Source organism: Rhinoraja longicauda, chromosome 17 (genome assembly GCF_053455715.1).
Source record: "Rhinoraja longicauda isolate Sanriku21f chromosome 17, sRhiLon1.1, whole genome shotgun sequence".
Lineage (NCBI taxonomy): Eukaryota > Metazoa > Chordata > Chondrichthyes > Rajiformes > Arhynchobatidae > Rhinoraja > Rhinoraja longicauda.
The window spans coordinates 2584959-2599810 of NC_135969.1; the positions used below are offsets into that span (position 1 = coordinate 2584959).

General features: G+C 45.6%; 1 protein-coding gene across 2 annotated transcripts in view; it reads right to left on the reverse strand.

Annotated features, from left to right (window-relative positions):
* fbln2 (fibulin 2) overlaps positions 1-14408 on the reverse strand; it is a 224660-nt gene extending 210252 nt beyond the window's left edge. For both annotated transcript variants that reach the window (XM_078413936.1, XM_078413935.1), the window contains exons 1-2: positions 13157-14408; positions 8589-8705 (exon numbers count right to left, since the gene is read on the reverse strand). In XM_078413936.1, the coding sequence (XP_078270062.1) occupies positions 8589-8705; positions 13157-14279 (1240 nt within the window). In that variant the 5' untranslated portion in view covers positions 14280-14408. The remainder of the gene's footprint in view (positions 1-8588; positions 8706-13156) is intronic.
* Positions 14409-14852: the final 444 nt, after the last annotated feature.

A 14852-nucleotide genomic window follows, 5' to 3' on the forward strand; every position in this document is an offset into this window, starting at 1 on the left:
TTTGGTTATTGAATAGAACTACTACTCGTGGAAAAAAAGCTGTTTTTATGTCTGGCTGTGGCTACTTTGACAGTCCGGAGTCGCCTTCTGGAGGGAAGTGCTTCGAAGAGTTTGTGGCCAGGGTGAGAGGGGTCAGAGATGATCTTGCCCGCTCGCTTCCTGGCCCTTGCAGTGTACAGTTCGTCAATGGGGGGAAGGTTGCAGACTTTTTCATGGAATGAGATACCAGTGGAATATATCTCTCGTTGATGGATACCCTTAACTGGTTTGCATGGTTATGTTGTGTCTGATTTGAGGCCCTTTGTGTGTGAGCTGCGTAGTCATCCAAAGAACATGGCAATTTGTCATTGACTAAATCCATGATTAGTTGCAGGAAGGGCAAGGTGTGAAAGTGACAGATCAAAGCAGACAATGATAAGGAAATGTAGAATGGTTCATGGGTAGCTGAGGGGAAGGTGACAACGTGGTAGACAATCGGTGAAATTAATCAAGAGAACAGTGAAACTAGTCGGAGAACGAGGATGGGGAGGGATGGAGAAAGAGGGTAACTTGAAGTTAGAGTCATCAAAATTTATACCATTGGGTTGGAAGCTGCTCAAGCGAAATATGAGGTGCTGTTCCTCCAATCTGCGATGGATTTACTTTGAATTTGAGTCCAATTTAGAGACTTGCAACTAATGATGGATTTACCAATGACAAATTGCCATGTTCTTTGGATGACTACACAGCTCACACACAAAGAGCCTCAAATCAGACACAACATAACCATGCGTATCAGCTAAGCGTGTCCATCAACTGGAGATATATTCCACTGGTGTCTCATTCCATGAAAAAGTCATTTTTATTCCTCTCAGCTTAATTAATTATTTAAATACTGGAATCGATGACACACATAGGGCAGTACGGTGGCACAGCGGTAGAGTTGCTGCCTTACAGCGCCAGAGACCCGGGTTTGATCCCGACTGTGGGCGCTGTCTGTACGGAGTTTGTACGTTCTCCCCGTGGCCTGTGTGTGTTTTCTCCGAGATCTTTAGTTTCCTCCCACACTCCAAAGACGTACAGATTTGTAGGTTAAATGGCTTAGTTATGAATGTAAAATTTGTAAAAGCGTGTGTAGGATAGTGTAAGTGTGCGGGGATCACTGGTCGGTCGGTGCCTCATTTCCTGTTTCAGAGCGCAACCAAATCAATTTCATTAATTTAACTGGCAATTGTTATGCTCATATGGTTACATATAATGATAGTGGCTTATGATATTTTCACCACAATAACCCAGGGAACAGCTGGGAAGAAACTGTCTCTGAACTGGAGCTGTGCGTTTTCACACTTCTGTACCTTTTGCCCGATGGAGGTTTAAATTCTACCGATAATGTTTTGCACTTTACATTCATATTCACGCATTCCTGCTTCATTTGCAGCTAGTCCTAAAGGCCTCCCATTTTCACCACTCTTCTTGGCTACATTACATGCCTCTTCTTTTGCACCACTTCTGTGTTCCATCTCCTGAGTTAACCATGAATGAAGTACTGTTTCCATGGAGAGGTTTATTTCTCAATAATGGAGAAAAAAAAGCTTCATGGATAAATCTGATGCATTTTTTAAATGTGTGCCATGATCAACGAGCGAAACTTTGATCCCAATTACCCAACCTTCCTTAGCCAAATTGATCCCACGCAATTGGATTGGAAAATCACGACTGAGCTGTGCTGCTCTTGAACACACGTAAAACATTATGTGTGGGAATGAACTGCAGACGCTGGTTTAAACCGAAGACAGACATAATATGCTGGAGTAACTCAGCGGGACAGGCAGCATCTCTGTAGAGGAGGAATGGGGGACGTTTCGGGTCGAGACCCTTCTTCAGGCATTATCCCATTTACGTGAAGAATCCTTTTCTCTAAATTCACAAATAATCCTTTCCTGCTGCACAAGACAGGTATTAGCACAGCCCGTTTTGAATTGATTTTGTGAAATATCGTTACGGTCTATGTAATACGTGCATTGAATGAGGACATCCTCAAAAGTACATTTGCTGGTCCTACAATCGTTATAGTAACATCATCTATCAAGGAGGCTAAGGGGACACTGGGAAGATGGCGCTCTCGTGCCTGGCGAACTCAATATCCTTGCTCAATGAGCTATGCCAATGAGTTGGTCACGCCACAGTAAGGAACAAGTTCGACCAGGAACGTTGCCTATCCATGTACTCCAGAGATGCTCGGCTAGCTGAGTTACTCAAACACTCTTTTTTTTTTTTTTTAAGTGTAAGAAGGAACTGCAGATGGTGGTTTACACCAAAGATAGACACAAAATGCTGGACTAACTCAGAGAAGGAATAGGTGACGTCTCGACCAGAAACGTCAACCATTCCTGCTCTCCAGAGATACTGCCTGTGATACTCCAGCATTGTGTGTCTACTGTTTTTGTCTATTAAGGGGCCTGTGATCACAGCACCCTACACTGGAGTGCGATTATAAAAGTCCAGCAGTCTTTGTCAGTAATGCTTGACAGCAAACATAAAGTTCAGAAGGAGTGCCATAAGGTCATAAGTGATGGGATCAGAATTAGGCCATTTGGCCCATCAAGTCTGCTCCGCCATTCAATCATGGCTGATCCATCTCGCCCTCTCAACCCCATTCTCCTGCCTTCTCTCCATAACCCCTAACACCCATACTAATCAAGAATCTATCTACCTCTGCCTTAAAGATATCCACTGACTTGGCTTCCACAGCCTTCTGTGGCAAAGAATTCCACAGATTCACCACCCTCTGACTAAAGAAATTTCTCATCTCCTTCCTAAAGGAACTTCTTAATTCTGAGGCTTTGAACTCCAATCCTAGAGTCTCCCACTGGTGGAAACATCCTCTCCACATCCAACACTGTCCAAGCCTTTCACTATTCGGTAAGTTTCGATGAGTCCAGCGAGCGCAGGCCCAGTGCTATCAAACACCCATCATAGGTTAACCCACTCATTCCTGGGATCATTCTTGTAAACCTCCTCTGGACCCTCACCAGAGCCAGCACATCCTTCCTCAAATGTGGGGCCCATATCTGTGCCTTGCAGTGCTCAGATACGCGAGGCAGAGGCTGCTGACAATACATTCATGCCCCAGGAGACACAAGGAACGGCAGATGCCACATGCATTATGTCCCATCCATCAATTGCCCACCCCACCCCAACCCCACCCCAACCCCACCCCCAGACTATTTTCTTTACCAAATGGCATGCAGAAGGCACGGCCTTCCATCGCCCAGCTCGGCTCGGACGCGGGACTTTCCCGGCGCGGCTAGGCCGCGGGGCCTTCCATCGCCCGGCACGGCTCGGCCGCGGGACCTTCCATCGCCCGGCACGGCTCGGCCGCGGGACCTTCCATCTCCTTGCGGGGGGGGGGGGGTGGCTGCGCGAGTCGGGAGCCTCGGTCGCCTCGGCAGAAGTCAAACTATCTGTCCGTGGGAGAAGCATGGGGAAGAGAGAAGAAATTTTCTTGCCTTCCATCACAGTGAGAGGGTGTCTGGAAGAGTCACTGTGATGGATGTTTGTGTTAAAATTGTGTGTCTTTTGTCTTTTACTCTGTACTGTTCATATCATATCATATCATATCATATATATACAGCCGGAAACAGGCCTTTTCGGCCCTCCAAGTCCGTGCCGCCCAGCGATCCCCGTACATTACACTATCCTACACCCACTAGGGACAATTTTTACATTTACCCAGCCAATTAACCTACATACCTGTACGTCTTTGGAGTTGTGGCTGCGTGGCAAATGGTTTTCGTTCAATTCATTTTGAATGACAATAAAGGTCATTCACGGTCAGAAATAGGCGCAACAAATCTATGGTCATGAAGTTACAAGTGAACCCATTTCTTTACAAAAAGTTAGTACTTTGTGACAATTCCATTGATTAAACATTTCTCTGATGTTGCAAGGTCATAAACGGAATTAGGCCATTCGGCCCATCAAGTCTACTCCGCCATTCAATCATGGCTGACCTATCTCTCCCTCCCAACCTCATTGTCCTGCCTTCTCCCCAAAATGTCCTACACCGACCGACACTAATCAAGAATCTATCCGTCTCTGCCTTAAAAATGTCCACTGACTTGGACTTCTGTGGCAAAGAATTCCACCGATTCACCGCCCCAGGTGCGGTTAACTTTTCCGCGAAATCAGTTAAGATTCTCAACTTGGTGATGCTCTAAATATCCCGAGAGTACGAATGAAATTCTGGAGTTGGCCAAGTCGTAGAATATCCCTCTGATAACTTGGGAACAATTCTGACTGGTCCTCAGTTTCCTCAATGATATATTGATGTCAACAGCACAGTCGTGATATTGAAATTTATCTGCCCCTTGAGCAATTATGAAAGTATATAATAATTTTTTCAGGCCAGCCAAAGCTAGCTGCAGGGACGGCAAGCATAGGACTAATGCCGGTTCCCCAGGCTGAATTCATTATAGAAGTTGCAGCCGTTGATTAGCACAAGAAGTCTTCAATGATACTGCTCCCACATGAGCAGAATACAAAGTTGATATGTTGACTTGGTGAAGCAAGGAATACGCATTCATAATAAGAACAACATCCCCATGTATCTCCTGGGTCAAGAGGGTGAATTTACTACTGCTGGAAGGGATTGCACAAAGAGGGGATTTTTGGCAAGTGCCTTTAGATCTTTGTGTAAGAAAATAACTGCAGATGCTGGTACAAATCGAAGGTATTTATTCACAAAATGCTGGAGTAACTCAGCGGGTCAGGCAGCATCTCAGGAGAGAAGGAATGGGTGACGTTTCAGGCCGAGACCCTTCTTCAGACCGATATCAGGGGGGGCAGGACAAAGGAAGGATATTGGTGGAGACAGGAAGACAGTGGGAGAACTGGGAAGGGGGAGGGGAAGAGAGAGACAGAGGAACTATCTAAAGTTGGAGAAGTCAATGTTCATACCACTGGGCTGCAAGCTGCCCAGGCGAAATATGAGGTGCTGTTCCTCCAATTTCCGGTGGGACTCACTATGGCACTGGAGGAGGCCCATGACAGAAAGGTCAGACTGGGAGTGGGAGGGGGAGTTGAAGTGCTCAGCCACCGGGAGATCAGGTAGGTTAAGATCTTTCATGAATGCCTAGCCAACAGTACAAGAATCTAGATGCGAAAAGCACAGCCTCAGCCACAAAGCACAACATGGGCTCAACTGTTTTAGTTTCAGAAAGGTTACAGCACACAAACAGAGTCCACTTCAATCACTCAAAGGACTCGAGAAATTTCCACTGACACAACTGCACGACATTTCCTTCATCAATGGTCCAAGTGAGCAACTTGAAGCTGGTTTTATTGTAATCTCCTTTGCACACAGATCAGAAGAGTTAGAGGAGGGGGAGGAGGGAGGAACTTGCCCCAATGCAGTGCCTCTGGATTTCAGAGAGTCCCAGTGCATGCTGCAGCCAAGTGGGATTGAGATCTCAAACTGACTGAGATTACAAACAGCAGCATTACCACACGATAATACTTTATTGTCAGATCAAGTCTAAATTTTTTCTTGCATCTCAGCAGCTCCACTTGCAACATCAACAAAGACAAAGAATGTAAGACAAGAAACGAGGATACATATATTCACCAGAACATTACAATCACAAATGACAACACATTCAAGGCCCTTCAACGTACATTTGATCTGGGATGAAGTTTATTGTTTAGTTGCAGGATTGACTGGTGCACGAAAGAGTGCTTCAGTCTAACCTTATTAAATCTTGGTACCCTGTACCTCCGATTTGATGGTAACAATTCGTGTTCACTGTTCAGGACATAGTCGGGGTCAGAGACAATGTTGTTGGCCAACCTTAGCATGTTATTGTGGTATAAGAAAATAACTGCAGATGCTGGTACAAATCGAAGGTATTTATTCACAAAATGCTGGAGTAACTCAGCAGGTCAGGCAGCATCTCGGGAGAGAAGGAATGGGCGACCTTACGGGTCGAGACCCTTCTTCAGACTGATGTCAGGGGGGCGGGACAAAGGAAGGATATAGGTGGAGACAGGAAGATAGAGGGAGATCTGGGAAGGGGAGGGGAAGAGAGGGACAGAGGAACTATCTAAAGTTGGAGAAGTCAATGTTCATACCGCTGGGCTGCAAGCTGCCCAGGCAAAATATGAGGTGCTGTTCCTCCAATTTCTGGTGGGCCTCACTATGGCACTGGAGGAGGCCCATGACAGAAAGGTCAGACTGGGAATGGGAGGGGGAGTTAAAGTGCTGGGCCACCGGGAGATCAGTTTTGTTAATGCGGACCGAGCGCAGGTGTTCAGCGAAGCGATCGCTGAGCCTGCGCTTGGTTTCGCCGATGTAAATAAGTTGACATCTGGAGCAGCGGATGCAATAGATGAGGTTGGAGGAGGTGCAGGTGAACCTCTGTCTCACCTGGAAAGACTGTTTGGGTCCTTGGATGGAGTTCAGGGGGAAGGTAAAGGGACAGGTGTTGCATCTCGTGCGGTTGCAGGGGAAAGTGCCCGGAGATGGGGTGGTTTGGGTAGGCAGGGACGAGTGGACCAGGGAGTTACGGAGGGAATGGTCTCTGCGGAATGCAGAAAGGGGAGGGTTTTGGGAAGATATGGCCAGTGGTGGGGTCCTGTTGTAGGTGACGGAAATGTTGGTGGATGATTTGTTGGATACGCTGGCTGGTGGGGTGGAAGGTGAGAACGAGGGGGATTCTGTCCTTGTTACGAGTGGGGGGAGGGGGAGCAAGAGCGGAGCTGCGGGATGTAGAAGAGACCCTAGTGAGAGCCTCATCTATAATGCCAGAGGGGAAGCCCCTTTTCCTGAAGAATGAGGACATCTCTGATGCCCTAGTGTGAAACACCTCATCCTGGGCGTAGGCTGATTCATAGAGTTACATTGCAATATTCAGAAAAGCAGCACACTTCAAAAACATTGGCTGTAAAAACATTGTAATATTCTGGGGTCATGAAAAATACATAAAAGCTAGACTTTCTTTTAGTACTGGCATGGTGCCAACTTGATTAAAATCAATAGGGCCTGCTGAGTATCAGGGTTCCCTGAGACTGCAGACTGACAGTAACCAACAGTGGTTAAAGGAAGGCCATGCCACCGGATGCTAATTATTGTGGGCATTATTCAGACTCAGCACAAACTCTGGTCACTATTACACTGGTGACAGAACTGGATACGTTGTTCTTTCTGAAAGAGTAATGCCATAATTTGGGGCAATGGTTTCTTTGGCAATGGTTTAAATCTACATAAACAGAAAATAACCCTTCACAAATCAATTATAACAATGAGTACAAGTTAACATTTTGTTTCCACCCCTTCAATTTAACAAAAAAAGTATTCCGAGATGCATTTTTGGTTCAGTTTAGAGATACAGCAAGGAAACATGCCCTTCGGCCCACAACAACAATATATCTTTATAACAGAGATCCTCACATATTAACACACGAGGGACAATTTTACAATTACACCCAGCCAATTAACCTACAAACCTGTACGTCTTTGGAGTGTGGGAGGAAACTAAAGATCTCGGAGAAAACCCACGCAGGTCACGGGGAGAACGTACAAACTCCGTACAGACAGCACCCGTAGTCAGGATCGAACCTGGCGGCACGGTAGCGCAGCGGTAGAGTTGCTGCTTTACAGCGAATGCAGCGCCGGAGACTCAGGTTCGATCCTGACTACGGGTGCTGCACTGTACGGAGTTTGTACGTTCTCCCCATGACCTGCGTGGGTTTTCTCCGAGATCTTCGGTTTCCTCCCACACTCCAAAGACGTACAGGTATGTAGGTTAATTGGCTGGGTAAAATGTAAAAAAAAAAAAAAATTGTCCCTAGTGGGTGTAGGATAGTGTTAATGTACGGGGATCGCTGGGCGGCACGGACTTGGTGGGCCGAAAAGGCCTGTTTCCGGCTGTATATATATGATATGATATGATATGAACCGGGAACTCTGGCGCTGCAAGCGTGGAAGGCAGCAACTCTACCGCTGCGCCACCGTGCCACATGTCCCTAAAAGGATTTTCAGTTCTGCTTTTTGTGCATTGGAGGCAAAAAAAACAGAAGACTTTCATGGTCAGTCCAAACCTTGAGATAAGTCAGCATAATTCAAAATGCACGTTTCAATGGTTAATTCTCAGGTAGTATATGGGGGCAATTTTGAACATTTTAGCTGCAGCTGTGTTTAATAGACCTGGAGGAGACTTGGCAAGATTAAATTACATAAACCTCAGGAAATGACTGAAATAGCACAAAAAGGCATAGTGAAATCAGGACCTGCAGTGATGTTTTTGTGAGCAGCAGTCCTCAGCGGTTCGATTGCAAATTCCCCTTTCAGTGTACCGTACAGCAGTATCGCGAAAAATAATTGATTAAACATGAAAAAACACATCTTCGCGCAATGTCGAAGGGCAAAGTTAACTTCTGCCGTTGAGTTTTCACCCAACTTTTTCCTCAAATGAAATGCAAAAAACTGAAAGGACAATGCATCCCTTTTCTCGCCCGAATAACCGCTCGATCTTCAACAAGACAAGCCAATGTATTCAGTTTTAACTTGGGTTTCCACCTGCAGGCTGTCAAAATTAAACCTCAGGACTCACCTGTCGTTGGATTTCCATCTTCACTTGGTCTGGGTGGGGGAGCAGCACTGGTAAACGAAGGTTCACTGGGATGAACAGCCTGCACAAGCTGGTAACTGATATTATGCCTTGCAGCCCCTTTCAGATGGAAACACTTTTATTAGATTTCAGTGAGTTTTGTCTATACAAGCACAGTAAATGTTAACCACACCATACCAATTAAGCACAAAAGCACACAGAAATAAATCCTCAAATTATTACCAGATACTTACACTTGCAGACAAAAGAAAGTTTTGTACAAGATTCAAAAATAAAACTTCTGGCAGGCATTTTAATTATTAATGCCCTTGAATTATTTATCAATTCACTAAAAAACAGTACAACATGTTTCACTGAAATTGTTACTCCACGTTATAAACTATCAAGCTTTGAGTCTGAAGCAGGGTCTCGACCCAAAACGTCATTTATCCAATTTCTCCAGAGATGCTGCCTGACCCAGTGAGTTATTCCAGTGACTTGTGCCTTCGTTTGGGGTAAACCAGCATCTTTTTATTAAACTTTATCAGATTCCGATTTATCATTTATATTAATTTTATATATTTTTTTTTGTTTTCCATCTCATATTCGTTCTTTTGCCGCCTGCCATTCTGGAGAGGGCTGGATATATTTAAATGGCTGCTTCTAGTTAAATGGGAGGCTGGGGAATAATTTCTTTTTGGATAAGGAAACGGGAATAGAAGGAGCAAGTGGATCATTATCAGCATGTGGCATGTGTCTCTAATCAGAGGAGTTCATTCAAGAAGGCAAGGGGTTGGCGTGGAAGGAGGCTTTTTCTGTCTGAAGTTCTGTGACCAGTGGAGTTCCATGGGGATCTGTGCTGGGACCTCTGTCCTTTGTTCTATGTACAAACTGGCTACAGCGTTTCAGGTGCAAAGTTACATTGAAGTAAATACTACCATTTAATAAGGAAGATGAGGTCCCACAAGGCATCATCAGTCTTGCATTGTAACTCACAAGTTTGCACGTCCGAGCTTGCACAAAATCAAATAGCGATGTTGTGGGAAGTTCAGGAACTTGCAGCCTCTTCACAGGTTCATAAGTGATAGGAGCAGAATTAGGCCAATCAGCCCCTCAGGTTCACTCTGACATTCAATCATGGCTGATCCATCTTCCCCTCTCAACCCCACTGCCCTGCCTTCTCCCCATAACCCCCGACACACATACCAATCAAGAATCTATCTACCTAGGCCTTAAAAATATCCATTAAGTTGGCACGCACAGCCTTCTGTGGCAATGAATTCCACAGATTCACCACGCTCTGACGAAAGAAATTCCTCCTCATCTCCTTCCTAAAGGAACGTCCTTTAATTCTGAGGCTGTGACCTCTGGCCCTAGATTCTCCATGGGTGGAAACGTTCTCTCCACATCCACTCTATCCAAGCCTTTCACTATTCTGCAAGTTTCTATCTGTGAAATACCTTGAAAATATTAGGATTTGCTGTATGAACTAGAAGTCACTTTCTAATGGCATACAGGATCAGAATTTTACTGATTAAGCAAATTCTCTGGCCTAAAAGTGTTAGTTTTATCTATGAAGATTGTGATTACCACAGGCAATTAATTATTTCTATTTAAAGTGATCTGGAAATTCCTTTCTTTCATTTATGAATAAGCTTATTAGCCATTTCAACTTCTCCTTTTATCTGATGCGTGTGTTTAATCTCTATTTCATTCGTGCAAAAGAGTTAATATTTTAGTAAGAAACGTGATTTCTGCTCCCTTATTTGTACTTGGCTGCTCAGCCAACTGAATTAAAATAATGGGGTGGCTGAGGGCAAGGATTGAAGTCTCACAGAAACCAACATTGGGAAAAAGAAAAGGCCATGCCAGAGGATTGCTAAATCACTGTGGCGAGCTCTCCTCAAAGACAGGACTGAACACTAGTCATTGAAAAATATATTGAAGTGGCCAGACTTGTCAAAGTGGCTCGAACCAAATGAATCTGTGGAATTCTTTGGAATCTGTGGAGGCCAAGTCAATGGATGTTTTTAAGGCAGAGGTAGATAGATTCAGGTGTCAGGGGTTTATGGGGAGAAGGCAGGAGAACGGGAGGGAGAGATAGGGGTGGCGCAGCGGTAGAGTTGCTGCCTTACAGCGAAAGCAGCGCCGGAGACCCGGGTTCCATCCTGACTTCGGGTGCTGTCTGTACGGAGTTTGTACGCTCTCCCCGTGACCTGCGTGGGTTTGCTCTGAGGTCTTCGGTTTCCTCCCACACTCGAAAGACGTACAGGTTTGTAGGTTAATTGGCTTTGTAAATGTAAAAATTGTCCCTAGTGGGTATAGGATAGTGTTAATGTGTGGGGATCGCTGGTCGGCGTGGACCCGGTGGGCCGAAAGGGCCCGTTTCCGCACTGTACCTCTAAACTAGATCAGCCATGATTGAATGGCGTAGACTTGATGGGCCAAATGGCCTAATTCTGCTCCTATCACATATGGCCTTATGAGCACACTATTTTGCTTTACCACTTTTGATGTCCTTAACTGGCATTTTTTTTTTTTTTTAAAGGAAACATAATCATTTTAATGTTACAAAGCTATATATTACTGTTCCAAATGATGACCAGCTATGTCTGCTATGATGACCAACTCCCCCTCCCATTCCCAGTCTGACCTTTCTGTCATGGGCCTCCTCCAGTGCCATAGTGAGTCTCACCGGAAATTGGAGGAACAGCACCTCATATTTCGCCTGGGCAGCTTGCAGCCCAACGGTATGAACATTGACTTCTCCAACTTTTCCTCTGTCCCTCTCTTCCCCTCCCCTTTCCCAGATCTCCCTCTATCTTCCTGTCTCCACCTATTTCCTTCCTTTGTCCCGCCCCCCTGACATCAGTCCGAAGAAGGGTCTCGACCCGAAACGTCACCCATTCCTTCTCTCCCGAGATGCTGCCTGACCTGCTGAGTTACTCCAGCATTTTGTGAATAAATACCTTCGATTTGTACCAGCATCTGCAGTTATTTTCTTACACCAGCAATGTAATGAGTCATCACGAGCTACATTCCCAGTCCCCAAGCTCTGAATGTTCTTTTTGTATTATATCTGTTGGCTATTAATGGTGTCAAGGCCATGCATTTTATCAGCCACAAACTAAAATTTAATGACTCTTTTGACAGTTAACATTTCATACATCCTATTTTCTGGTCCTGGTGCTTCTTGTTAAAAAAAGAAATGTGAGAAATAAAATTGTATTGGTTCCCAGATTTATGGGAAAGGGTGAGGCTGCTGCACTGGGATACACAGTTTACTCTGGATTGGAGCCACACCAGGCACTTCAACACCACAGCCCGTTTCTGCCGCTGGTTTAATGACCCATTAAATGATACCTAGCTCGGTGACAGAGGTCATTTTCTTGCTTTTACCTGGTAAACGTTTCCAATGAAGGACAAGAGAGTACAAGATAAACAATTGTATTTAAGTTACCCCCCTTCAGTCCATTTCCCAGCAATGAAATTGTTGAACAGTCTGTTTAAAATAAAGTACCGTTCAGTAGGGGAAAAAAAAACTGCAGATGCTGGTTTAAAGCGAAGGGAGACACAAAATGCTGGAGTAACTCAGCAGGTCAGGCAGCATCTCTGGAGAGAAGGAATGGGTGACGTTTCGGGTCGAGACCCTTCTTCAGACTGAGAGTCAGGGGAGAGGGAAACTAGAGGTGTGAAAAGGTACAGAGTATAGCAAAGCCGGCACCACATCAGAGATGGCCAATAAGCCCACAATGGTCCATTGTTGGCTGTGGAGGCGGTGATAATGAAGAGATAAGAACAGAAGGGTCACGACCCAAAACGTCACCCATTCCTTCTCTCCCGAGATGCTGCCTGACCCGCTGAGTTACTCCAGCATTTTGTCTACCTTAGAGTACTGATCAGTTGTGCTTACGACAACATCCTTGGAGAGGTTAAGTGATCTTTATCATCCTTTCCAACAATAATCCCTATTAGTAGATATAATGGGACTCAAAAATATCAATGCTAATATCCGTTAAAGTTCAAACCTCAACCCAGACTAGACAGTTATAGTCTTAGAGTGATACAGCGTGGAAACAGGCCCTTCAGCCCAACTAGCCCACACCGGCCAACATGTCCCAGCTACACTAGTCCAACCTGCTTGCGTTTGGTCCACATCCCTCCAAACCTGTCCTATCCATGTACCTGTCCAACTGCTTCTTAAACATTGGGATAGTCCCTGCCTCAACTACCTCCTCTGGCAGCTTGTTCCATACACCCACCACCCCTTTGTGTGAAAAAGTTACCCCTCAGATTCCTATTAAATCTCTTCCCCTTCACCTTGAACCCATGTCCTATGGTCCTCGACTCACCTACTCTGCGCAAGAGACTTTGTGCATCTACCCAATCTATTCCTCTCATGATTTTTTTTTTACACCTCTATAAGATCACTCCTCATCCTCCTGCACTCCAAGGAATAAAGACCCAACCTACTCAACCTTTCTCTTTAGCTCAGAGTCCATGAGTTGGGAGACCAAAACACTTTACCTTAATATTGATACCATTAAATAAGAACTCTTGTGAAATCTTACCTTCATCCAAATCCAAGGGCAGTTTAATGTTATTGTCCACTTCATCGAAACGGAAATCCAACAGTGTCTGTGGCTGTTTGTTTGGCACCGAATTGTCATCTTCCTTGATAGCAATAGGGGGTTGCCTTGTGACGCTGAATTTAACCGTAGGGAACACAGGCTCTGTGGCTTCCTCCTTGTCCGTCTTCTCTTCGATCACTTTCTTCTTCGAGATCCGTTCGCGTTGCGACTGTTCTGCTCTCCGCGCACCTTTCCCTTTCCTTTTAGGCAGCGTAGGTTGGACTGTGGCTTCTGTTGGAGCTGCAGTGGTGAGGCTCGGCTCTGTCGTGGTGTACAGTGGACTGCGGGGAACAACAGGCACCATATTGTTCAATTCAATTTCATCATCGGTGCCCGAGCTTTTAATGTCGTGCCTTTGTTGCCCTCTCTTAAAAGGCTTGTTTTCCTTGGCCTGCTTCGGGGCTTCCTTCTGGAAGTGCTCGTTCCCCGAAGGCTCCTGGTCGTAGCTGTACTGATCGTCGTAATGCTGTGCTGGCTCTTCATTCTCGCTGGTCTCTGGATGGACGGACTTCAGTTCCTGAGTGGCATCGCAGTGGGGCAGAGTGTAGCATAACAAGTCTCCCCCAGAGTTGGCACAATGGCACATCTTGCAGGGCGGCATGCGGAAGGTGTGGCCCGCCATGTACTTCTGGCCCTCGTGGAGGCAGCCCACCTTGGCGCACTGCTGGCAGCCCTCAGCCGGCTCCACCACCTCTATGCAGTTCTGCGGCAGCTCGGGACAAGGGATGAAATAGCAGCCTATCCTGCCGCCTCCACTGGGACACGCACACTCCGTGCTCCCAAAATCAACAAAGTAGGACGAGCCCTCGGGCACTTTGCCACCCCTGAAGCCAGCGTTAACGCAGTCATAGTACTGGTAGCCCTCACAGGTACAGCCGTGCTGCACGCACGACGCACAACAGGCATCGGGCTCCAGCACCTCCTCAAAGCAGAATTCAAGCAGAGGGCAAGTCACACCTGTACAGTCCTTCTGGCCGAGAGACCGGCCGTAGAACACCAGCAGGCAGGTCCAAATCCTGAGGTCCAACATGGCAAATATTATCTCCTGCCTCCGCGTAGCCATGGTCTTTTGCAGAGATCTCACAGACGGGCAAAAGTGAGCAGAAGCAGCTTCGGTTTCAGTGCCAGGTAAAGATTTCCACTGTTAGATTTATGAAACAAAAAATCCAGGTCCCAGTTCTGATGGTAGATTATTTTTCCTTCCTCCTCCTCCTCCTCCTCCTCCTCCTCCTCTTCTTCTTAAACCTCGAAATAATAAAAGAAAAGTCTGAAACTTTCTGTGCAAAACAGGAAAAACACACTAATACTTGGGGCAAGACCCAAACCATTTGTTCTTATAATTGAAATCAATGGTCCATTACCAGAACCTCAGGGATTGCCTCAAAGTACCTCTTGGCAACTTTCAACTGCACATAAATCAACATTTTATTCATATCTTACAGGATCACCTCGACTTGGTGCATGGCAACAAAATTACTCTCATTAGCAGTTTATTCCACATGGTACAACACTTGTATCATTAAAGTTATTCTTCTGTGGGTTCGAATGAGTAATTCGTTAATCAATTTCAAAAAGAAACATAAACCTCCTTAAAAGTAAAAAGTCAATGTTTTAACTAATTGAAAATAAATTTTCA